Raw genomic sequence first — 26967 nt, 5'->3', positions numbered from 1 at the left:
CAGCCCACCACAGTTTTCATTAAACAACTAAGGTATAACGTAAAAATGTTTAGGTGCCTAAGTTGTTTGTGTGGTGAGCTAAGAAGAATAGAAATAGAAACGATAGGCTAAGGATGAAAGGCTTAACGCTAAATGATTGTGTAGGAAGTGTGTCAATGTAATTCTTGGTATATTTTAACATGAGATTATTTTTTATTAGAGCAGGTTCAATTTTGCAGGGACACTCCTTACCTCAAGTCTAATGCTTAAGGTAAAAGAGCTTGAGCCCATTTGCTTCCTTAAAATACCTTAAAACATAGGCAGAGGACAAAACAAAATTGGAGGAAAGAAGCATTTTTTTAGCATTGTTTTATCTTCTTTAAATAAACAGCTATAAAAAGCATCAAAATCATCGAACATGAATCTGCTACAGCAGGAATAAGGCCATTTCTTGTCTATTGTACTGTATTTTGCTGTGTTGAGGTGACTTGGTTCAGTAAAAATATGTCAAGACTGGATCGTGTGATAAATTCCAACAAGAGTACTTGGATGTAACAAATATTATAATACTTTATATATTTTGAAATATTGTTTACAATATGTACCCAGTAAAAAATAACAATTTTGATATTCACCTCTTTCTTTCACTTCAAATCAGATATTTTAGTAATTCTAGACTGCATACATGTTTTTACGATTTCTTTCTACATGTTTATATTTACAAAGTTATTATTTTGCTATTCAAATAATGTCTTATATTATCTATATGAGAAATACTTGTATCTGTGTAAAAGCAATGCCGAACTTATGCAAATATGTTCTACATTTACATATAAACAACCTTTTAAAGCTCAAATCACAGTGACATATTTTCTAATTATAGTTGATGCACACTACACAGACTATGTATCCCAGCATATCTCGTTAACTTTCAAACAACCTAGTTTGCAAAATGTCATCCATTGTCATTATAAAAGTCTGCAAAATACTGCTATCTACTACCCTATTTGGTAATTTATTTCCTATATATGTGGTTCTCCAATTGAACAAAAACTTTCTTGCATTTGTGCAACATTTTAATGCTGAAACAAAAACTTCTTAAGAAAGCACATCAGCATCATCAAACAAGAGTCTCTTACCCAGCTTTCATCTGTTTCTCTATGTTCTTATGGAATAACTCATTTTAAAATACCTACTAATTCCTTTCAAAACTTTGAACACCCTATATTGTGTCTCCTTTTTTCTCCATCTCCTTTATAGCTGATAACTTAGTCCAGTAATAAATCTAGCTTCTCTTAGCTTTCTGTAGTGTAATACAGAAACAAGAACTGGACTCTGTATATCATATGAGTACCTGCTACTGCATTGAATAGCTTATGAATAACCTTTGTTTTACGTTAATGGGGTTCTACTAGAGAAATTGTGGTGTGAAACCTAACATCCTGTTTACCTTCTTTGTTGGTTCTTTATAGTACAGTATGAGTCCTAAGTCCTCCTTGTAATGTGTACTTTCAAGTTACAACAACCCCAAACTTTTTTCCTTCCTACCTATACTTTTATTTCCCAGTTAATATTCAAGCAATTGAAGTCTTCTATTTCATTAATGTCCCCTTGTAATCCTGCTTATTTAATATAATTAAAACACTGCATCTTGAAACTGTTATCTGCATTGAGGCATCTATACCGCACTTCCAATGACAGTTCTTTATCCTGGCTTTTTTGAACGAATAGACATATCGCTAAAATGTGACTCGTTCTATTTAAACCACACTTATTTGAAAAAAGCAAATTTTCATTCATGACTTGATAGATTCATAAGGAAGGCTAATCACTTAATTCAGTAACCATCTATTTTATAACCTTCTATATTACAACAATATGCCATCCCTCAGCTGTTGACACAGTCAATCCTGGAAATACATTGCCTTTTTCAACATTATCTTCTGATAAATCCTTTTTCACAAACTACTGTAATAAGATATAATGATACTAGGAAAAATGTAAGTACCATTCATGTAAATTAAGCATTTAAACATTTTTATTTATTATATGTATACTATGTAATTTTGATAAAATCTGACAAAAATAATTCAAAAATAAAAATAATCACTAATATAGTAGTACTACAATACTGTAAAAAGAAAAGGCCGTATTGTAAGGGTGAAACTGCCCCTTAGCATAGAAATAAAAAGATTACTTTGGTGGTGAACCAGTAGTGTGTTATGAACAGGTTAAGATGACGATAAATTGTAACTGTATTGATGGCAAGGCAAAATGATAGTGGCAAAATGCAGATACAGTAATCCCTCGCTACATCGCGCTTCGACTTTTGTGGCTTCACTCTATCGTGGATTTTAAATGTAAGCATATCTAAATATATATCACTGATTTTTCCCTGGTTCGTGAATTTCTGCGGACAATGGGTCTTTTAATTTATGGTACATGATTCCTCAGTTTGTTTGCCCAGTTGATTTCGTACAAGGAACGCTATTGGCGGATGGCTTAGAAGCTACCTAATCAGAGCATGTATTACATATTAACTAAAACTCCTCAATGATATGCTTCCCGCGCAGTGCTTGATTTTTTGCTTTTCTCTCTCTCTGATATTCTCTGCGCCTGATGGAGGGGGTGTGAGCAGAGAGGCTGTTTGCTTAGAAGATACGGATGCTACTCTAAAAAATGCCGCCTTATCGCGGTGCTTCGGCATACTTAAAAGCCCAAAAGCACGTATTAATTTTTTGATTGTTTGCTTTTCTGCGCGCTCTCTCTCTCTCTGACATTCCCTGCTACTGACACGCATTCTTTGAAGAGGGAGATACGTTTGCATTCTTTTAATTGTGAGAAAGAACTGTTGTCTCTGTCTTGTCTTGGAGCACAGTTTAAACTTTTGACTAAAGGGTGTTATTTCATGTCTAGAGGGCTCTAATAATGTTAACAGTGTCGAAGAGTTTATAAGGGCTTAAAATATATAAAAATAACCATACAAACATATGGTTTCTACTTCACGGATTTTCATTTATCATGGGGGGTTCTGGAACGCAACCCCTGCGATCGAGGAGGGATTACTGTAGTCCAAAGCTTCCCACTAAGCCATAACCTTCATGGACACGCCCATCCATAGATGATCCTCAGATTTTTAACAAAAATACCATGAAAAATGTGTTGCATGGCGACAAGGCAAATTTGAAAATTGAAATGTTCCTTCTGTAGACTATGTAACATCATCCACATGCATGTCCGCTGGCTGTTTGGCAATAGCTATTGAGAAGGAAGGTAAACGCATGTGTAACGTGATCAAGTGAAAAGAACTGAATTTACAAAAAAAAAAAAAAAGAATAAATTTAAGATGTGGCCTGCAGACAAGCTGAACCAAGTATTTTGGATGTTAAAATTACCTATCTGCCCATTAATATATACAGTTATATACCTCCATCAGTATTTCCAAACTAGACTGCACTTACATAGTCACTGCAGGACCTTTCTTATTCAACTGTTTATATTTCTGTGGCATCACTTCAGAAATGTGCAGAAACATAAATCAATTGATAGAAAATGCCTTCATGTTCTTTGCTTGGTGCTTCATGATAAATCAAGACACTGATCTAACGTGCTGTTTGTCAAGTGTCAGAAAGTGAAAGGAAAAGTTGGTCTCCTGTGTCAAATCAAAAGTGCATTTTCCCTACTTTTAAACAAATGACATCTGAAACACTACAACCAAATTGATATGGCAAAATGTTGCAAAAGATGAAACTAAGAATTTGGGAGTGTTCTTGGATCTCTATCAAGCAGAATTGGTGTCTCAAAGTGACTGATACAGAATGCATTTAGTGTTTTAGTTAAGTTATTTCAGACAAGACCTTGGTAAGGTAAGTTTTTCATTTCTATTCATAGTATACTTTTATTTTAGATAGGAAATTACACTGCCCCATTTCAGTAATTTCGCGGTATGTTTTTGATGATAATTTCTTTTAATTTAATATTATACGTCTTTTATTCTCTGCACTTTTAGTTTCAAACATGATTATTCTTAATTATTTTTGTCACAGTGTTACAACTGAAGGCCACATTTGATATATTAACTGTTAACCAAAAATAATTAGTGTTTCTGCTGATTCTAATTGGTCTCTTGCTCTCTTAGATCTCTTTCAGAAGCTATGTCAGTTGAAAAGATTGCTGCTATTAAAGCTAAAATCATGGCAAAGAAAAGGTCAACTATCAAAACTGACCTGGATGATGACTTCACAGCTCTGAAACAAAGAAGTTTTGTGGATGCAGAAGTGGATGTAACTCGTGATATTGTCAGTAGGGAGCGAGTATGGCGAACAAGAACAACAATCCTACAGAGCAGTGGAAAGGTAATAATAACAATGTGCCTCCAATTCTTGTTTCACTCAAACTGTGGTCTGATCACCATGTTGGTAATTATGGTAAAAATACTTTTCTTATGAAGCTGAGAGATGATTCTGTCACGGTCTTGGGAACACTTCTGAGCAGAGTCTCTGAACCATTGACAGAATTAAAGGAATAACAGCTCCTGAGAAATATAAAAAGATTTTGATCCATCATGCTATAGTTTTGGGAAAGAGAGTTATTAGCCTAAAAGTATTTTAATGGAGTATAAGGACCCCAAACACACTGGAAGTATACCTAAAATGGAATTCTGTACATTTAATTTTCTATCCTAAAGAAACTGCAAGTCATAGTATTAAGCTGATGGAATTTCTTGTGACTTTGTCATCTTGGTTTAAACATGTACAGAAATGTAGAACATAAGCTCTTTAACTGAAAAAATAAATAAACTTTAGTAGGAAATTGCATGTGACTGTTTGCTGCTGCCGCCTTACAGACTCAATATTCTTAGTGGGACTCATGTTCCTGGGTACTGTCTGCTTGGAATTTACACATTTCACCAATATGATTTTTTTTTCAGTCATTTATAAGGAAAATTGACAACAGAGAGAGAATTGTAGCCAGTAACAATATTTTACTCAAGGAATGGACTTCCTTACACAGACAAAAGTGTGTTTAAATTTAGGGGTGAGAGATATCAATTTTCTGTTATGGTTATTATAGCAGTTAAAACTTAAATAGTTTTAGAAAGGCAAACTAGGAATTTAGGATAAGCTGTAAAAAATGCTGAAACCTAAAAAATGAAAGAGCGGAATGTGTTAAAAAAAGGCCATGAAGAAAGATGACTTTTTAGTATGTTGCTTGAAGCTGCAAGACTAATATATTCTCTAAGATACATCCGGAAAGAGACTTTTAAAGAGTGGGAGCGTTGCAGCTCAGTGAACAGTGTCATTGTATTTGCACACCTTGACCTCAGACTAGCTATTTGCACAGCATAAGGTGGAGCTAGGCCAATACATTTCCGAAAAATATTTATATGATGAATTGTTAATATTCAAAAAATTGTTCCATGTTTGGAATTATTTTTCGGAGTAAAGGACTAAGTAGGCCAGCTGTAGGGCAAGACATTGTACAGTAGGTTGAATTGTCTTCCCTGGGCCTTATTATTCTTGTTAGAACTCTGACTCAAGGAGTCCGTGAACCTGAGCCTACTGAGAATTGCTGTAGCATAATCTTTACGAATATACTAGGGATTCTGGCACAGTAACGTTAAACCATGGTTAGGAAAATAAAACAGCATTACATTTTTATTAAAAAAAAAAAAGTTTCTGTTCTGCTTGGTTGGACCTTTGTAATACTGTGCTTATTTATCCCAATGAGAAATGGAATGGAATGGAATACCCCAATTAAAAATTGAAAGACCCTTAGCTGGCTACAAAGTGTTTACAAGCTGTGATGCTTGCCAAAGGGGGTGTTACTAAGTACTGGCCATTTCAGGTGTCCAAACTTTTGCTTCAGGCCCTTTTAAATTTTTTTTGGTATTGTGTACCTGTGAATGATAGAAATGAAAATATAATCTATCTTAAAATAAAAAAATGAATCATCTTTAACTTTATGCCTTTTGGTGAACAGTTCATCTTCTGCTTACATAACTATTCACTGTGACAGACATTTAAGCAAAGGTACCCAAACTTTTGCATGCCACTGTAAATATTTAAATGTTGTGCAGTGGTCAGTGCTGCTGTCCAATAAATCAAAAAGAATGATTTTAATTCCCAACCCTACTGTGCTTACTGTTTGTGTACTGTAGTTTAAACATCCTCTTCAGACCTCCAGAGTTTTACTCCCTCATTCTAGAGATATGTAGGCTACAAATATTTTTATTAGCAGCAACAAATAATCTCAGCATGAGTATTCAGGCGTGTGCCGAATTACAGCTGATCATGTTGAGGCCATTTGTACTTATATTCATATTCCCTTTTTTAATTAAGCTGATGAGCAGGTAGGAATAATAAATAAGCTAGTACTTTGCTTTTACAGCCCATTTCTTCTCTCCCATTACACTACACAAGCTTTCCCCAATGAAGTATCAGTAGATCGCCACAAAAGGAACACTGTGCAGCACCAATACATGAACAGTAAGTTTTTTGGTAGGGGTCCCCCATAAAGCATCAATTGCTGTGAAGCAGTGACACATGAATGACAAATGGTTCACCTATGGCATTTCTGGAACACAACTGTGGTGCAGTTCAAAGAAACTGTGCGACACCCTGAAAAAAGGCAGCCGAAACGCGAATATTAGTTTGTGCTACTCCATACCGGCAGTTAAAATATGTTTACTGGAGTCCCACACCAGAACCACAGTGCCTCAATTGCAATGACCTGTACACTTTGTGACCAATATATGGCCAAATGAAGACACAGGTTGGCACATGGCTGTACTGGCATTAAGATACATTGAATTTTATTTGTCTCTGGGGGAAATTTTGGCTTTTTACAGAACATCTTTAAATAAATTCATAAATGGGTATATTCCTCTGTTTGACATGTATAAGCATTTGCGTTCCTCGTCAGTATACACTACTAACTTAATGTTACTCAGTATTTTGCAGAATGGTTATTTCTGTTTTCCAGTCGTGTTTATGCAATATTTGTAGTTTAAGTTTGATGCTGTAATATTTTTTATTGATGTTTGTTGCTCCGCTTTAATGGTGTTGCTTTGGACAGTGATTTTTGTGTCCTGCTTAGTTTTTGATGTTGCTGTAACAGTATGACTATCAAAAATTAGTTTGCATTACATACTGTGAGGCACAATGACAATATTTTTTTTTTATTGAATGCTGTTTGTGGATTTGGAGGAAAGATTGAGTGTCACTTGTGCATCAGGCTTTTCCAGTGAGAGTGAAAATGATCATTCATGTTTGTTTTACTTAACACCGCATATTGTTTTCTAGATCACATTAAGAAGCAACAAAAGAAAAATAAACCTGCACAAACGCATGTACTTAATACAATCACAGTGCACTGCCACAGGACCCAGAGTATGAACTCTTAGATGTACACGTTTGTTTCCAGCATTTTATCTTCTGAGATTTGAATATTTTAGAATTTAAAAATTTTCCATTTGACATCACAACATGACTGTGTAAACTTATTTAAGACCTGAATGCTGATTGATTTGAAAGGAGGTCGGCCGTCTTTTGTGTTTAATATAGGCAAAGCATCACATCTACTGTGTTTGACTTAACATTTTATTTAGGAAAGTTTGTGCTTGTGACAGTTTCACTAAATAAAATGATGCATTGAAAATCTGTTCAGCCAGAGCTTGTTGTTCAAATTGCAATTAAACTTGGATTGAATTTCCTGTAGCATGTAATCTGATTAGAGGTTTATTTCCTTTTAAACTAAATAGATTTATGCATATAACAGTAATTGTATATCCTTGAAAGCCTGTACAGGTTTTCTGCATTAAAGATTAAGTGGTTAACCTACTTTAATGTAGAGAGAAATTGTGGATGTAGTGGGTACAACTAGAGTTGGAGTACTTGTTTGATGGTGTCGTATGCCTGCTTACCAATGCCCAGCATCACCTGTAGGTGTCTTTTAAAAAATGGAAGATATTATGAAGAGCTGAACCTTAAAAATTACAATTCTAACATTATTGGTTCACTAAAATGATAACTTGAATGTACACTTTAATATACTAGTGATTTAGTCATGACCTCTCCGTTCGTTCTGTTTTGGATACTTATGTCAGTGATGCTTTAAGTTTGGTTTACAGACTCGCATGAATTTTATGCCCTGTAATATATAGAAGCTCTCAGCAGAGAAGAAAGTTGGGAGCTTTTATTGAAAAAAATGTTTCTGTCCATTTCAAGATTAAGTATGAGGTCAAAGTAGGAATCTGCATCCGCATTCTCTTTGAATTGTGCTTTAGAGCAGTACAGATGAGGAAGGTGTTGCATTTGTGCCATTTAGGTACTGATGTTAAATGGTAGGTTGCCTTTAATGCTATTGTGGTTGTATTCATTTTGATGTGTTTTTATTTATTATTTCCTTTTTGAAACTATGTTGGCCAGAAGACATGCTTTCTGATCCCCATGGAAATGATGTATTTGAAAGCATCTATATTGTGGCTATTTCTATCTTTTTCTTACACAGTATTTCAAAGGTACGAGCTCTCTTTGCACTTTTGCAGTTGCCTTAAATCCATAACTTTTGTAGAATTTTTATTTTAGTAATACATGGAAGGCACACGCATAATGGAACATACAAAAACAGTGATACATCTTAATAAACAGAAGTTTGTGTGTCCATTTGGATGCTATGCCTCAGTCATTCTAAAAGATGGCACATCACAATTTTTTTTGTTACTAATATGCATGGCAGGTGTCATTCCAGTAGATGGTACATCATTACAAACATTAATGCTTTTGTGAATCCTTTACCAAATAGCATATAACAGAGGCATATACGTTGCATGACACATTACAACGCTAAGGTCTACGTTGATTATTTACATTTCATCCCCACAGATGGGTAGTAGCACAGCTAGTGTTTATAATACAAGGTCATCACTGTTGGGTTGATTGGGTTTAGCTTTGAAGTGAAGATATTTCAAATTGGCTGATTTGCATTCTTAATGTGCTGTTCTTTATTCTATCATCAGCCATTTATTTCTGATTTTATGTTGAAAATTTGAAAGAAGTGGATATATGTTATAGGAATGTTATGATGTTAAATGTATGCACCCTGTAAAAATGTATATGCTCACTAAAGAGTGAAATGCAGGAAAGTTTTAAGTTGAACAGGGCTTACCACTTCTCTTACTTTTGCTCAACAAGTCCAAATGACACATTATACTAATTGAGCACACTTTTTAGTTTCAGTGTACTAAAAATAGTAAAATTATTTCTACTGAATGGGCTATTATGCATAAGTAAAGTTTAGAAATTAAATCTTTCTCTTAGACATTCTGGAAAAGGTAAGGAAAAATGCATTTCCAGGCTTTGAAAAGTTTAAAAAAAAACAATTACCCCAGAATTGTCATTACTTTATTATGTAACTAGCAAAATACCCGCGCTTCGCAGCGGAGAAGTAGTATGTTAAAGAAGTTTTGAAAAAGAAAAGGAAACATTTTAAAAATAACATAACCTGATTGTCAATGTAATTGTTTTGTCACTGTTATGAGTCTTGCTGTCATCAAGGATTTGATTATCATTATTTCTTTCAATCAGGTTCGTATTTGGAGGATGTGGTGTTTTGAAGTTACATTCCGTGTTTGTCAACCGTTGTAAAGATAACAGGTTTCATTCTTTGAAGTGTTCACTGCCCAAATCGCTACTTGTGAATGTAAGATGTTTAACAGGCATTCCCGGTAGTAACTTGTGCTAAACCTACCATGGTGTGACATAAGGGGAACTGACTGTAAAAAGTCAAGGAGGCGCATATTTTGAACCAAAAAGGGAGAAGACCGCGAAGGAGCGGAAAAGTGAGAAGGAAAACTGTTTAAATAAAGAGCTAGGAAGGTGAATGGAAAGAAGCAGCCAGTGGTAAAGCAAGGAAGACTCCATAATAAGGACTGTTGAGTGCACGTAGAAGGTGTAACAATAGAATTGTTAAGCCTTATGATAATGTTCCCGCACGGAGGGTTTAGAGAGACGCACTGGGAGAAGTATAGAATGGGAAAGCCCGTGAGACTGTTCTGCTGTACTCCTTCAACAGTTCTGTGGCTCTGCATATTTGTATGCACCTCTCTAAAGTCAATTTGTCTTCTCCCAGTAGTCTTTGCTGCAAACTTGCATCACTGATTCCGCGCACAATTCGGTCATGTATAAGGGAACTTTTAATCTCCCCGAAATTGCATATGCCTGCTAACACTCTTCAATCTGTGACGTAGTTGTCTATATTTTCTCCCCTTGGCTGATTTCTTAAAAAAAAATCTGAACTTCTCTACAGTTTCAGGTTTTTTTTTGGGGTTGTAATGTTCATCAAATTTACGTATCATCAAGCTCATGGTTAACTCATGAGATCTTACATCACCGGTCAGCGCCTGACACAATTCTCTGCCGCTCTTTCCAATAAGATAACGGAATAATCTGACCTTAGTGTTTTCCTCTGCCTCCGGCATTGCAAGGTCTGTCTATAATCTGAACTCGTCCTTCCATGTTTTTCATGACTTCACCAGGTCTTAAGCATCAAGGCTTTATACCCTGCGTCTTCTCATTAAACTTGTATCTCGAGAATATCTTGTGCGATCTTGCGATGTCCATGGCAATTATTTAATTTTAGCTCAGACCCGGCACCTAAAAGTTTCTCTCGCACTTTTGCTGAGTTTGTGCCAAACACTGTTCTATCCCTGACCATCTCATCTTCGTTTGCATAAGCACTGCCCTTCACCAGCAATTTTAATTCTGTTAGAAAGTGATCAAAAGTCTCATTTATACCCTGCGTCCTCTCAGTAAACTTGTATCTGGCGAATATCCTATTCGTCTTAGGCATGACAAACGCCAGCGGCAGCATGTCTATAAACTTAATTTAAACTTAAGCTTTACACCTTCCTTTCCTATTCGTTTTCATATGCACAGTCCTTCACCAGCAATTTTAACTCCCCTACAAAGTAATCAAAAATCTTGTCTACACCCTGCGTCTTCGCATTAAACTTGTATCTCGCGAATATCTTATTCGTCATAGGCATGACAAACGCCAGCGGCATCGTCTCTATGAACCTAATTTAAACTTAAGGTTTACACCGTGCTTTGTCTCTGCAGTAGCTGCCCTTACGAATACGCTTGTATGCGTCACTCGCCTCATATTCTTTTGCTGACTTCTCAATTGTGTAATGCGTTTTTTGAACAGGTTTCATTTATCCAAGTGATCACTACCCAAATCGGTACTCGTGAATCTAAGATGTTTAATAGGCATTCCCGGTATTAAGTTTTGGATTTGCCTGCAGCGTGTCTAAGAATGTAAATTAAACTTAAGATTTACACCTTGCTTTCCTATTGATATGTGTACAAAGGCTTGTTCAGCGTCCGAGGGTTTCCGCAGTAGCTGCACTTATGAATATGCTAAGCACAGTCCTTCACCCACGAATATTTACCTTATATGGGCAGGCACTCAGAGGCGTGATGATGCGGGACGCAACTCCGCCTCACACGGTGACTGAGCTGCAGGCTATGGCTGTATATATGGACGAAAGTAGGTTCCAGTTATGACCGTTACGCGTAGAATTTCGAAATGAAACCTGCCTAACTTTTGTAAGTAAGCTGTAAGGAATGAGCCTGCCAAATTTCAGCCTTCCACCTACACGGGAAGTTGGAGAATGAGTCAGTCAGTCAGGGCTTTGCCTTTTATTAGTATAGATTTTATTTGCAAGTTAGAAAAGTTTTTAAAAACTTACTGCATTTGCTTGTACTTTACACACTGTGTCAGATTCTCTTGCTGGAGTTTTAAAGTGAGCTGTTCATTAGCCTAACGTCCATGGCAGAATGCTGGCTAAATGTATGTATAGTAACCTTGTATTGTATGTATGGTGGCTGAAAGATCTAAAATTCAAGCAATGCCTGCAAAAAGATAAAGACTAGAACATGTGACATATATATTATTTGGGAAATCTAGTACAATGAGGAACATGAATGAAGATGCAATAGCAAGTTACATGAAGAGCAAGAAACACATTGAGGATGAGGAGGCTACCTTTTTCATTTTATCAACAGCTATCTCAGTGAAGGTTAACATGACCAGTTCATGTGCTGAGACAGCCAACTAAGCACATACAGAAGTGCCTGTCTATGATGTACATTTTGCTGAAAGTAGTTGATTCCAATTATTTGTACATTTCTTTTTTTTAACTTTATGAAACAATGCTGAGTGACAGTAAAATCACAGCTGCATTTCTTTGTGACAAAATGCTTATTGGACTATGTTTAGAATTGCTTCCTATTTAAAAATAACTGTTTAACATTGAAGTGTCACAGTAAACAGCATATTCTCTTCATTCCTAGCAAGTCAGGTTAATGACTCTGGTTGTGATAATGTGCTGAGGAAGTTTTAATGCATTTTGTGATTTTGCAGTTTGCACAATAGATTTCTGTAAAATTTTCAGAAAGAATGGATATATTGTTCAATGAAACCATGGTCTTTCAAAACAGTTCAAAAAGGATGCAATGAAAGTGCTGCTGGTTATGTCTCATTGACATAAATGTATGGAGAAGAGATTATATGTAAATAAGGAGATAGTGAGGGAGAATCTGAAGGAGCAGTTAAAGGTTGCACATTAGAAATATTGCTGAGCATACAGGTTACAAAAGAACATCTTCTGTTAGGTGCATGATTTAGGTAGAAGCTCCATTCCTGTCTTGGTGATTAGAAGAATGCCAAGGGGTTACATTGGATTATTTGCTTGAAGAGAAAGAGCAATATGGATGAGCTTGAGTTTTATGAAGAAAAAAAAAAAAACTCTTGATACATACAACAGAGTTAGTATGATGTCAGTGAATTAATGACATGCATAATGATTTTTAATGGCAAAACCACACTTTAAATAAAATGATTGAAGTTATTGTCATGTTGGTGTACTCTGTTGCTGGATCGACACAAATGTTAAAACAAATAACTTGGCAGCAAACCCTCCCATACCCAACAAACCGCCTTCAAGCTGCTTTCATCCCCGCTTCCTGCCCCTAAACTGCATGCCTTCTTTCACTCATTACAGGGACTGGTGGCTAGATGCTGAGAGAAGACTACTCCATGGAGTCTAAATTGTGGTTATATTAACATATGTTTGAAGAGCAGGGCGACTCCTCCTTGGTGATTTTGAACTAGATGTAATACATATATGATATTGAAGCATTGGGGGGGGGGTTGGGTTATCTCCCATTTATTTCTGTTGTCAGAATTAACAAAATGCTAGTTAAATTGTGTTTTTGGTACCTTTACAGTGCTGGTATATCGCACAACCCTGATGTGCTGAATGTTACTTAGATAGAAAAGAATTTTTCAGACTTAAGAAAGGCCATATATTTTCTAATACTGTACATCAGCATCTTCTAGATCTTATTGATAATAATGATGAAAACAGTTTCTGACTAAATTTGTTATTGATTAGTTGAGTTGTTACATAATACATGTGTCCCTTCATTGACACAAAATGTATGATGTGAAGGATGCAGACAGGATGGTCAGAAAGCAAAGAACTCCGAAGTGGAGAGCTGTTTTGACATCACAACTAGGAAAAAATGTGTGTCTTGTATGGTCTGTAAAAATGAGCTGATTTGTTACAGGAGCATAGCTGTATTATGGGAGTACCTGAGAAGAAAACCCATTAAAGTAAAGGTGGTCCCTCTTTCATTCATCTTTGGTGTAGCGATCTTAGAGTTACTTTCTTTTATTTTTTTGTGACTTCTGTAAATCCATATCCATCAGTGCAGAATCCGATTTAGTTTTTTTTGACAAAGAATATGTACGTGTGCAGTAAATCTAGACCTTGCAGTCCGCAACAAAACTTATGTAAAACCTCTGATTGATTGATTCATCAAAATAGCAGCTGACCAGTTCATTTATTAGCAAAATATTTTTTAGTTGCAAAACAGTTAAAATTTGCTTTAGTTTTATGAATGGATACTTATGACTACAGTTTTGCTGATACTTGAAAATATTGTGAGCAGAGACATTTTAAAATATTGCTAGTATAATTTGTATCGCCAGCGAGGCTGAGATAACATACTTGTTTATTATATGCGTTGATAAATCAGCCTAATGGTTGGGAGACAATGTTGAGTCAGCTTAAAGAAGCATTTGTTTTACTTTTGTGTATTTTCAGCCTGCATATCTCATGTTGAGTAGTTTGGTAAATCAGTCGTTCTATAGGTCAGATACTATTTATTGCATCAGTGCCAATTTGCACTTTACCATTTTTGGTCCTTCTAATGTTGGTGGACTTCAGTAGCATGAGCTTTGAGTGATCATGTGATATTTAAAAATGACATCTCACACCATTGTGTTTCCCTGTGTAAATTAATAAAACCTGTTGCAAATCTATAAATATACATCTGTTTAGTGCCTAGACCTAGAAATCTCAAACCTCTTTTTACTGTGATGTGTGGCTTAATAAGATTCATGTTTCGTGTGTGTGTGTGTGTGTGTGTGTGTGTTTCAATTTCTTTGAGAACCTTAAACTGAAATAAGTTGTGTAGTACCTGATCGGCTTCAAGCTGGCAGCAGAGCTATAGTCTAACATAAGATTGTTCATTTTGTATATCAGACATTTTCCCTCAGAATGGAATACATTGTTTTTATATACTGTTACTGTAAGTGTTTTAGTATTTTGTTATGCATGACTGTTTATTCTTAGCCATACTTCTGAGAATACTGGGGATGTGGTCAACATAAGTCTTTCCATTTTTTACTATTTAGTTTAATTTAGACAGAAATTGTAGAATCCATTAGACCAGCGCTTCTCAACCACTTGGTCTCAATCCACTTTTTGCCTCCTGTGCATGTAGGATTTTGTTTGAGCTTATTTCACAAAAATAGTCTCATTTTTAATTTATTGGATCTCATTATTTAGTGAGCTATTCTTTTTACTTTCTCTTATACGATGTATAGGAAAGGTATTGGAATCTTTGGATGATTACATGTCGATTTTGGAGAACCTCGACATTTTAGACCTCCCTGAGGTGAAGAAAACGTTTTTGGATAACTTGAATATGCCTTCACTTGGGTCAACCAAATTTTGCATACAAGTATTAGATGTGAAATGTAGATTTCTATCAACTTTTGGGCTATTTCAGCTAACCAGAAGTGGCAGTTTACCTTTTATTCATGCAGCTGCAGAGTCCGATTTATTCAACTTTTATAATAATTTTTCAATATATTAATATGATTAGATTTTTTGTTAACGGTTGTTTAATGTACATAGCATAAAAATATAATCGTTGTCTTGCAGTTTACTCTTCAGTATCCTTCCCCATATCTGAGTATATTAGAAAGTCTAGGGGAGACCAGTCGTGATTTTTTTTATTCTGTTATACAAGGAAATTCTGAAGAATTTTATATTTTTGTCAAAGCTTGAAATGCTTAAGTTATTTCCTTTTTAATTCATCATTTTCTTTAAAGTTTGCTCTCTTAATTGTATCCAAATGCTGACAACCATCTTCAGCGATCCTTGGTGACACGTGCCGTTGCTCCTCCTTCAAGCGGAGAGTTGCAGTTGTGCAGCCGTGACAAGACTGGCACATGGACTAGGAGTTGTGCAGCATGCTCTTATCAGATATGTTCTGATCTTGTGAATATTGTACAACGTGATTCTGCAAGACCAAAGGAACATAGTCCTTGAAGGAAAGCTGGTCATCAATCACCACACCAGGGCTGTGTAACGATTTGGCAGGTGTTAGTAATAATGAACCAAACTGAACAAGTACTCCTTTTAAAGTGTATGTATTGAAATCCCCATTAAAACCAGTAAAATGTTAATTTCATACATTTTTTTAAAGGATTGAGGTAAGTAACACCATTATGGTGTTGTGTGAAAAACTTTGTAAGTGTTGACATTTAACACTTATCTATGCATTCTCAACAATAAATTTGAATTTAAAATGAAAAACTTGCAGAGGTTTTTGACCTTATGTGGCATTTTGGTGAGAGTTGGGCAGTATGAGGTTAAAAAATTTTAAAATTAATTTAACCTCCCACTGCCCAGTTCCATCCAAAATATTATTCATAAGGTCAAAACAACAAATTTGAGAAATCATTTATCCCGATGCCACACACAAACATCCAAATAAGCAGAGCCTAAACAATCTACAATGGAGATGGCGAGTATCTTCAAGCTTCCGTTTAATTTGCCTCATGCCCAAAAAAATAACAGAATTTATAGCAGGTTTTATATGTAAAGATGAGAGACCCTACATCATTTTTGAAGATGAGCGCTTTTGACAAATGATACAGGTCTTTGAATCGCGGTATGCTATACCAACCAGAAAGCAATTGAGTGAAGTTATTGTAGCGAGGCTTTATGAAGATCTTAAGTAAAGCATTGCCTCATTTCTCAGGCCAGCTGGGAGAGTATCCTAGCTCTAACTTGCAACAGTCAGGGAAGCAGATTTCTACGTAACAATAACACATTAAAAATGACCGGGCACCTATGGTGGATGTGTTGCAGTCAAATGTGCTGCATGACAGTCACACTGGGAGCCACCCCACTGCCTATATACGGAGCTGCTAAGATGACTCTCTGTTGTTCCAAAAACCTTTCTAGCATTTACAGTGTGCTGTCGCATGAGTACATCAATCACAAGTTTCTGTTTTTCCAAGTCCAGTCAATGTTGCTTCTTTTTAAGCATGTGGCCAGAAGTATAGCTACGGTAAAAAAATTTAGCAATGCACCCTCTCAGCAAGGCAAGTGAGCAGTTTTTCGAATTCTCAGAGCAACCTGTGATACAAAAGTGGCTTGTGCTCAAAGCAACCGACTTGAGATAGCTCCATAATCATGGCGCTGTCAGTCATGGTGGCCTTTTCTTTTAATGTTCCATTCATTCAATGCTGCTGTCAACAAGCATCAACTCAAGATATTTGTTTTAAAATGCACATTTTCAAGATGGAGTACCGTGACTGCTACAAATGAGCAACTGAAGATATGTGTAACTTGTAGAATTATAGAAAGACGCGAGTCTTCCCGCTGTGTCTTTAGACTAATTCAGGATTATTTTAAATGTCCAATAGGGGAATATATTTGGCTACCATTTTAGTTGAAGGGCGTTTACATGGAGATTCACAACACACAAATAGATTATTGAATAACATTTAAGATTTATTTAAGATTATTTATTTATTTGATTATTTTACAATGTTATTCTCAAGATGATACAGATGTTTTATAAAGTAGATGCCATTGTATTGTCTTAAAACAAGGATCACCCCTCTCCCAATATGTGTGGACTGTGATATGTCGATACATATGTTAAATTATGGTGAATTTTGAATGAATACTGTGCTGTGAAAGGTTTTTAGAGCAATGATATTTTGTTCCAGATCTTCCACATACTAATGTTGACTGTTCATCAAGTATTTATTCGTGAATGTCTTTCCATGCTTAAGAATATGTTATGAAGTTGCTATGTAGATACTCTTCAAATAAAGCATTACTGAAGTTTGTCACATTATTTTAATGTTCTCTATGCATGGTTTAAGTAATCTCTACAAAAGCCACCACTTCAAATATATTGGTGCATGCTAATTCAGTCAACATAAAATCGGTATCGAATTGGGGACATTGTGAATCAGAAGCGAGTAGAATTGGGACATCAGTGCTGATTCTCAGCTGTGGAGTTTTCATTTCCTGTTTGAACACATCTTGGTACCTTTCAAAATTTAAAGCGGCAGAATTCTGTACCATTTAAAGATTATATATGGATAGTTTTGGCGGACATGTAAAGCATTACAATGGTTCATGAGAGAAAGAACAAAAGCATTAATTAGTATTTTAAAAGCAGTGACATTAATATATGGATGAAATTGTATGATGTTCATTAAATGGAAGTAAGTAGATTTAGAAGTGGCTTTTATTTATCCTTTAAAACAGAGTCAAACACCACCTTCAGATTATGCATAGTATAGCACAAATGTTTTAAAACTTGCTTAGTTTCAGTCATTTATTTGTTTTGTATAAAAAATGGGCTGGAAGAAAACCAGAAAGCACCATGGCCCTCCAAGACCCCGTTGAGTCAGCCACATATTGGTCCAGATTATATTTACAAGTTTACTTAACATATATTTGGGAAATTAGTGGAAAGACTATGCAGAGATAGGGATTGCATATACATTGCACATAGATGATTTGATTGGTTTGAACCCACATCTCTGGAACTAGTGCCACCCCATATTGATACTGTTATAGGTTAATTTCATTTTGCTTTGCCCACATCTCAAAGTATGTTGTCATGGAGTCAGTCTAGCAGTTTTCTGTGGACTTTCTGTAACATTTGTTATGTCTTTATTCATGTAGTGTTTCAGCTGTAGCACTGCTTTAATGTTATTGAAATTACATATCTTTTAGTTGCTAAAATCCACCTTAAAGTAACCCTTTCATTTAGTAAGAAATGTAATAGAAATGAATTAAAAAAAAAAAAAAAAGCACTGCAATTTTTAAAATTATTTAAATATTTAAAAATGAGCCCCAAGTAAATGCTGCCACATTTTTGTAGTTAGTCACTGCAACCGTTTGTATCATCATGTTCTAAAAAATCATTGTGTTCAGATGGCATATTACATGACATTTCAGTCATCAGTGCACAGCACCTCAGGCAATTTATTTTTAGATTAAGCTCAAAATAGTGTTTTACAATCCATAGTGTTACTTTGACTTGCATGCAAACCTATTTAACAGCCACAGCAGATTAACTCATTATTCTTTGTACTCTCTGTCTAGAGGGGTGTTGCAGTCTTATAATCGGATCACTGTATTACTCAAAAAAAGAAGAAAAAGAAAGGAACACTGCTGTGTTTGCCAATAATTAGAGTAAACACAATTATCTTAGCTGTATGATCAGGAAATAATGTGAAAAGTGTTTTACAGGTCTCTTATTAGGCTTCATTACTGTAGGATGTCTGCTATGTGGTTTTTATTCCCTCTCTAGATGGCAGAAGTGCTCTTTGTTTAAGTGATACAGTTTTGTTTAATAAAACTTAACTGTTGTGAGTACTATAATTTACTCTTTTGCAATATGTGTATGTATGACATTTTCTAAGAGGGTGGGGTGTTTTAAACTTAATTTGTTCTTCTGAAAATGTGCTTAGGTTTAATTGAGTTTTGTGATTATAAGATTGCACATGAAAAGTATTGAGTAATTCCTTAAAGTTAATTCTTCAGGTTTGTTTGATACATATTTAGTGGGGGGAAAGTGGGCACTGTTGGTTTGGACCTATTGTCTTTATTCTTTGAGTGTAGTTTGGAAGGTGAGTAGCCAATTGTAACAAAAAAGCAATGTAATTGAATTCATAATACTTTTAATATTCAAGCACACATTGCTACAAACCATTGTTAAGATAATCTGACACACTGTCAGGTACACAGTCACATGAAAAAAGTAACTGCACTCCATAAAATGTTTTTTTTTTTTTTTTCCTTTTTTTAGATAGGTGGTCATATGAAGATTTGATCTTCAATTAAAGAATTTCTTTAGGCAAAGGTTATGTAAGCTGGAAGAGAACAAGGCTAATTTGACTGTACAAAATTTATGCAGTGAAAAATGAACAGGTATGCCAGTTCTGTATGTAGAAAAATCATACTCCCTTAACTCTAAAATCTGGCATTGCCACCTTTGGTACAAACGACCTGAAGTAGGCATTTTCTAGAGCTGTCTAACCATCTTTGTCATTGATTGGGGAAAAATGTTTCCCACTCTTCCATTCAGAATTATTTAAGCTGTAAAATGTTTGAGGAATGACCTGTATTTCAAATCCTCCCATAGCGACTCAGTGGGATTCAGATCTGGGCTTTGACTTAGCTGTTTCAGAACCCTCTATTTATTTCTTTTTGTCTGTTTGTCAGTGGATTAACTGGTATGTTCATGGTTATAATCATGTTGGAAGGTTCACTTTCAGTAGAGCTTAGACAGTCTCACATTAACCTCAAGCACTCTCTGGTACAATGAAAGATTCATAGTGGATTATATGATGGTGAACTTCTCAGGCCCTGATACAGCAAAGCAGCACCAAACCATAACATTTGCACCACCATGATTTACAGCTGGCGTCTGGTGGTTCTGGTCAAATGCTGTTTTAGGTTTTTGCCAGACAAGTCTTTGTGGCAAAATAACTCTTTGCTTTATCTGTCCAGACCACATAGTTCCAGATATCCTGGTCTTTGTCTAGAAATTCATGAGTCGACTTTAGTCTTGCACTGATAATCCTTCTGGACAGGAAAACATGCCTAAGAGAGCTTTTTAGATCTAGGTATGGTGATAACATATACTTCAGCAACCAAGAGAAAATCTAAGTAAAGGTCTGAGATTTAAATAAGAGGTTCCTCCAAGATTCTCTCTAATAATGTCTTAATCATTTGCTCAGGATATAAATGTATGGGTTCTTTTACTTTTTCTACTTGTAAAGTTTGCGCTTATTTACATTTTTGTTTACATTTTACAGTGGACTGCAAAATATAGATGTAGTATGATTGTTAATTATATTATTGAACCTTGATCTATAGGTAATGTTTAAGTGAAGATCAAATCTTGATGTCCACATATGTTAAGAAAGAATAAACATTTCATGGAGTGTACATACTTTTTCACCTGACTGTAGGTTATATAATGACAGATTCAATAATATTATAATGTAGCAAAATGGAAATAAAGGTATGATAAGAAGTGATTGTAGATATCCAGCCCATAATGAAAGACAAAGTGTTAAATTACATACTTGTTTATAAATTACATTTTTTATTCTTTGCATTAAGTACAATATTTAAGTAAAAATACTGTAACTGAATTTTGTTTTGCTGTAGCTTTCTTTTTGAATTATTGTTTAATTTCTGTGTGGTTTATTGCTAGCAGCAAAACAACTGAGTCAATGAATGATGCTGTCAAAAGACTACATATTTTATAATACTCTGCCACTTCATATCAACCTGTCCAATTTGTTTATAACATTTTAAAAATGTCATTTAATATGACTTTGCATTTTACTTGTATATTTTGTAGTTGTTTTTAATACAGCATAGTGAATCCATTAATAAAAGTTCATTCAAGCAGATAGTTTCTTGTATCACAGTATGACCTTGTAACCAAGGTGTTGTAAAACAGTAAGTTTTCTTGTGGCCATGAAAAAGTAGTTATCACTCTTAAAATGCCATTTCTTTTTATAGTCATAAATAGCTTTGTATGAAAGCAGCATCTTTTACCTCTATATTTTAAATTGACAGTTCCTGTGTTTATTTTATTTTCTGATTTGTCTCACTTGTACTGACAACACTGATGCTGACTTCTGGGTGCCGTTTTTCAGCTCTTAACGTTGTGTCTGCTTTATTTGTACATTCGGCTCAAACTTTTAATTTAGTTTTAAACATTTGTAATATCTTATATTCACAAATGCACTTAAACTGAATAATGTATTTAAAATAACTGATTGCAGAAGGATTTTTTTTTTAAGAAAGGGGTGGGTTTGGATTAATGTGATTTTTTTGTGTTGTTTTCATAGGTATTGAATTGCTGGCTTCTGCCTTACATGTGGCAATGTCTGCATTTTACGTTTGGCAGATTTCCATGTGCACGACACATTGCTATTAGTTTAGGGAATGCCAAACTGATTTATAGGTCTGTGCTAGTTTTACAATTATTTTTCAATTTTTTCACATTTTTAAAAATATAATTGCTATTGGCTCCATATGAGGCATTGCTTTCAGAATTGCCATTTGATCGGGGCTTTTTATTTTTAAAGTAAAAAATAGTAGTGTTCAACTATTAGTGGATGATTGAGTTTTGCTCTTTATTCATGGGCAACGACCCTTCCTAGTTACTAGTATATTCCAGGAGATAGTGTTGTACAGGTCCCTGAACTAAATATATTGTATATCCTTTGTTCTTTTTAACTTCCTTTTAAGTTGAACAGTAAGGCTTGAAATATTGTTTCTTTAAATAACTGATTGTTCTCTGAATACTAAAATATGAAACTAATGGCAATAAACAACATAAAGTACAATAATTCCAGGGTTGCTGTGTGTATCTTGTAAACATTCTTTTTTTTTTTGTTGTTAAAGACAATAACAGTTGCCAAAAAGGTAAGGGCAAATGATTTAATAAGGTGAAGTGATAGAGCAGGTTTAAAGAAAGAACAAAACATTTTTTCTAGTAGAATAAGGACAGCTCTCTGAATGCATTGTTGAAGAGGTAATGTGCGTTGAAATTGAATTTTAGGACTAGCAGAAAATTAAGACTACAGTGATCTCTCGCTATATCGCGCTTCGACTTTCGCGGCTTCACTCCATCGCGGATTTTAAATGTAAGCATATCTAAATATATATCACTGATTTTTTGCTGGTTCACGGATTGCTGCATACAATGTGTCTTTTAATTTATAGTACATGCTTCCTCAGTTTGTTTGCCCAGTTGATTTCATACAAGGGACGCTATTGGTGAATTGCTTAGAAGCTACCCAATCAGAGCATGTATTACATATTAAATAAAACTCCTCAGTGATATACGATGTGCTTCCCACGCGGTGCTTGATTGTTTGCTTTTTTCTGTCTCTCTCACTCTCTCTGCCTGACGGAGGGGCTGTTTGCACAGAGGCTGTTTGCCTAGACGATACGGAAGCTCCTCTACAAAATGCCGCTTTATCGCGGTGCTTCGGCATACTTAAAAGCCCAACAGCACGTATTGATTTTTTGATTGTTTGCTTTACTCTCACTCTCTCTCTCTCTCTGACATTCTCTGCCCCTGACGTTTACTTCTTTGAAGAGGAAGATATGTTTGCATTCTTTTAATTGTGAGAAAGAACTGTCATCTCTGTCTTGTCATGGAGCACAGTTTAAACGTTTGACTAATGGGTGTCATTTCTTTTCTAGGGGGCTCTATTAATGTTAACAGTGTGGGAGGGTTTATAAGGGGTTAAAATATATAAAAATAACCATACAAACATGGTTTCTACTTTGCGGATTTTCATCTATCGCGGGGGGTTCTGGAACGCAACCCCCGCGATCGAGGAGGGATTACTGTATATTTTTAATTTATGTACACTACACTAAAGATTACCTCTGTTTATTATTCAGTAGAGAGGAGATGCTAGGATTTCTCATATGACCTGTTGAACTCTGCTTTATGTGAAACCACAGAAGGATCTAAAAAGAGTATGCGAGTTATGTGCATCAGCTTGTATTTTCATTTTTTCTTTATTATTGACAATCCTTGGTATAAAGGAGTTCCAGTATGTGTATGTGTGTGTATATATATGAAGTTGGATATCTATATAAATAACGACAGGGCAATGTCTTAGGAACAAAAGGATGCCAAGTCTTTTAATGGAAATAAAAGTTTTCTGCCTACAGAGGGCTCAATTGTGTAGACACCCTAAAATCAGAGTGAAATGAAGATGTGGCAGGCTAGTCCATTTTTTCAAAAACTTAATTTCTGCTACTCAAAATGCTTTTCAGTATCTTGTGTGGCCCCCACGAGCTTGTATGCATGCTTGACAACGTCGGGGCATGCTCCTAATGAGACGACGGATGGTGTCTTGTGGCATTTCCTCCCAGATCTGTATGAGGGCATCCCTGAGCTGTTGTTCAGTCTGAGGAGCAACCTGGCGGCGCCTAATGGACCGAAACATAATGTCCCACAGATGTTCTATTGGGTTTAAGTCAGGGGATCGTGATGGCCATTCAATTGTTTCAATTCCTTCATCCTCCAGGTACTGCCTGCATACTCTTGCCACATGAGGCCGGACATTGTCGTGCATTAGGAGGAAACCAGGACCTACTGCACCTGCGTAGGGTCTGACAATGGGTTCAAGGATTTCATCTCGATACCTTATGGCAGTCAGAGCACCATTTCCTACGCAGTAGATGTCTGTGCGTCCCTCCATGGATATGCCTCCCCAGACCATCACTGACCCACCACTAAACCTGTCATGTTGAACGACGTTGCAGGCAGCATATCGTTCTCCTTGTCTTCTCCAGACTCTTTCACGTCTGTCACAGCTGCTCAGGGTGAACCTGCTCTCGTCTGTAAAACGTACAGGGCGCCAGTGGCGGACTTGCCAATTCTGGTGTTCTTGAGCAAATGCCAGTCCAGCTCCACGGTGCTGGGCAGTGAGCACAGGGACAACCTGTGCAACTTCTGTAGCGTTAAGGAATCGCCTCATAGTGCCAGTAGAGATGATTATTTAAGCCAAAACTAGCACGAGTGGAAAACCAGCCAATAAAGATCAAGAGGGAGAAACTTGAAATGCCCTCCACATGTAAAACCAGTCCTGTTTTGAGGGTTTTCTAATTGTTGCCACTTTAGTGCACCTGTCGTTAAGTCCATGAACACCAATACAGCTGAAAGTGATTAACAATGACCTCAGCTGCTTAACCAACCAGAAAATTATCAGATAGGTTTAATTGATTTCATGCCAGGCCCAATAAAAAAAAGTGTTCCTTTTAATCTTTGTGAGCAGTATATATATATATATATATATATACATATATACACACACACAAAACAAGCATGTGCCTCCCTTCCCCATTTACTTTCTGGTTTTGTGTTGTTCTATACACCACAGCTTCAGAATTGTGTAGGCAGCAATTTTGTCTGGTTTTTATTGACTTTGTATTTGGTTGCTAGGATGGGCGGTATGGCCAAAAATCCTTATCACTATGTATTTAAGAAGTCTTGCAGTTTCATTTAAAAGTAAATTATGTTCTAAGTCTTTTAATAGCATTGAGTATACTGGTAAATTTTGTTTTATTAAATCCATACTGTGAGAGGAATTTTATCTGGTGCACTGTTCTACTAGCTGTTGTTCAAATTCTTCTCCCTCCAAGGATTTTGGAGTTTTCTTTAAGTTACTTGTGTTTACCATTTGATTTCACTTGTATATTTTTTTTTCTCCTGCCAAAGGCATATGGAAACATATCATTCAACCATTAGGTCTTCAGTTGGCCAGAGTGTCTGTCTTCAAAATACATGATATTACACTGTGATGAAGTCAGGTTAGCAGAAGCTTATGTTTTGTGTTTTAAGTCAGTTTTTTTTCTCAATATCCTATAATAAAAAGTTTTGTGCATGCTCCAGAATATATAAATTCTTAAGACATTTTGTGGTCAGCTTTCCTTTGTTGTTCTTCAGAACTGACTACGTTTAGTGAATTAGTTATTCAGCCACAAGCTTTTAAAATTTGGTTTTTGAATCGTTGATGCAGTCAAGGCTTTCGACTGCATTATTTGCAGTTATCTCTTGAAGCTTTTTTGAGGGTTTTATTAATTTAACCATGACATGATATTTCCCCCCATGGCTTTAATTCTCACTAGTGTAAATCTTTTTCAAGCCTTTCAGAGACAAATGGTGCCAGAAAGGACTATCATCTCTCTCCCTTACTTTTCAGTATCTTCATAGAGCCCTGTAGTAATACTTTCTCCAGTCCTATTTTGATCATCTATGTTTTGATCTCTATTCTGTGGCTTAAAACTTCTCTGTTTGCAGAAGGTTTTTTGTGCCAATGTTCCTTCAGATCCTCCTCACATTTTTACTTTTTTCAGTTCATTTCATCATTTAATATTTGGGAATCAACATCTTTCGTTTCTTGTAGCATACTGTAATAACCAGTTAGATAGATAGATAGATAGATACTTTATTAATCCCAGTTACAGCTGAGTGTTTAGAATAAATTCCTTTCCCACTTATTCATTCTTTTCACTGTCTTTTTGTACTATGTGAGCAGCTGTCAAGATGATCATTGCCCAAAATGTTTTGATTTTTTTGGTGCCATGTCCCCAAAATTTGTTCAGACGTTAGATGTCCCAATCTTTCTTTGAAATGCTTCATATTTAGCATCATCTCTCCCAAGTTTTCTATCCCTCAACCTTAATTTCTTTTTCTATCTCCAACTCTGTTCAGTCCTTATGATGTCCAAAAATCCTTCCCGTTCTCTTTCCAGCCTCTTTGTAATTTTATGTTGGTTATATCATATACATATTTACTTACTTTTTTTAAAGTAATGAGTAATGTAGCTAAATTAATTTAAAAAGTAACATTTTCTAACTCGGGTCTCTTGCGAATGTTTCTGTATTTGGACACCATCTCTTGAACAACTAATGCAAATAAACTGGTATGTTTGAGCAGCTGGCTGAATAAATAGACAAGAAAATCAATAATGTCTTATTTTTCATATTCATATGATTTTTAACATCCTTAGCGTTACATTTTTCCATCAAAAAACTTGCAAAACGTGTTGCTTTTTTGGCTTGAAAAATTAATTTGTTTTGTTAAATCTCATCTTTCTACTGTGAAACAATAAAACTACAAAGTCAGAAGTGTAGAAAATAATAATAATCTGCACACTGCACATATGCAAGTGATGTTTGTTTCACTTTCAGATTTATCAGAATCACTTTGTTTCACTGTCTATTTCAGTTTCACTGCCTGAAGACAAATTCACCTTGTCACCACTGCTGATGAGAGGTGTTTTTTACGAGACTCCATTATGAAATTAGGAAAAGACGTGTCTGCAGTGTTGCCAGGCAGCACTTGAGCCTGATGCTTACACAAGTCATGCCTGTGCTGTTGCCTGAGTAATGCTCTGCACAAACGCTACTGGCACTTTTTACAGTCTGAGTAATTCTTGATCTAACACTTATGCAAGACACGTCTATACCATTGCCCGATAGACACTCGGGACTAACGCTTTTAGCACTGGTTTTGCAGCATGAGTGATGCTTGGGTCTAACAGTAAGTAGGTTAAAGGCTGAAATTTTAATTTAGTCAATCAAAGTGGTACACTAGTTGGCATTGTGATACGGCTCAAAATTAAGAAACTGTTGATTGATTAGTGTTGTGTTTCACTGTTCAGTTGTTCCTGTTACTCAAAACTGTTCAACTAACTAACTGAAATAATTTAATATGCATAGGCAACTGATTATTAAAACTTTTGTATTAGAAATTAATC

At 35.6% G+C, this 26967-nt stretch overlaps 1 protein-coding gene across 1 annotated transcript in view; it reads left to right on the top strand.

The window, feature by feature from the left end:
• cdc73 (cell division cycle 73, Paf1/RNA polymerase II complex component, homolog (S. cerevisiae)) overlaps positions 1-26967 on the top strand; it is a 342051-nt gene that overhangs the window by 35114 nt on the left and 279970 nt on the right. The window contains exon 7 of the mRNA XM_039734564.1: positions 4118-4334. Within this exon, the coding sequence (XP_039590498.1) occupies positions 4118-4334 (217 nt within the window). The remainder of the gene's footprint in view (positions 1-4117; positions 4335-26967) is intronic.

The sequence above is a fragment of the Polypterus senegalus genome, chromosome 14 (assembly GCF_016835505.1).
Source record: "Polypterus senegalus isolate Bchr_013 chromosome 14, ASM1683550v1, whole genome shotgun sequence".
In the NCBI taxonomy this organism is placed as follows: domain Eukaryota; kingdom Metazoa; phylum Chordata; class Cladistia; order Polypteriformes; family Polypteridae; genus Polypterus; species Polypterus senegalus.
The sequence above is the reverse complement of the archived record's forward strand: the minus strand, read 5'-3'. Positions and strand labels throughout refer to the sequence as shown.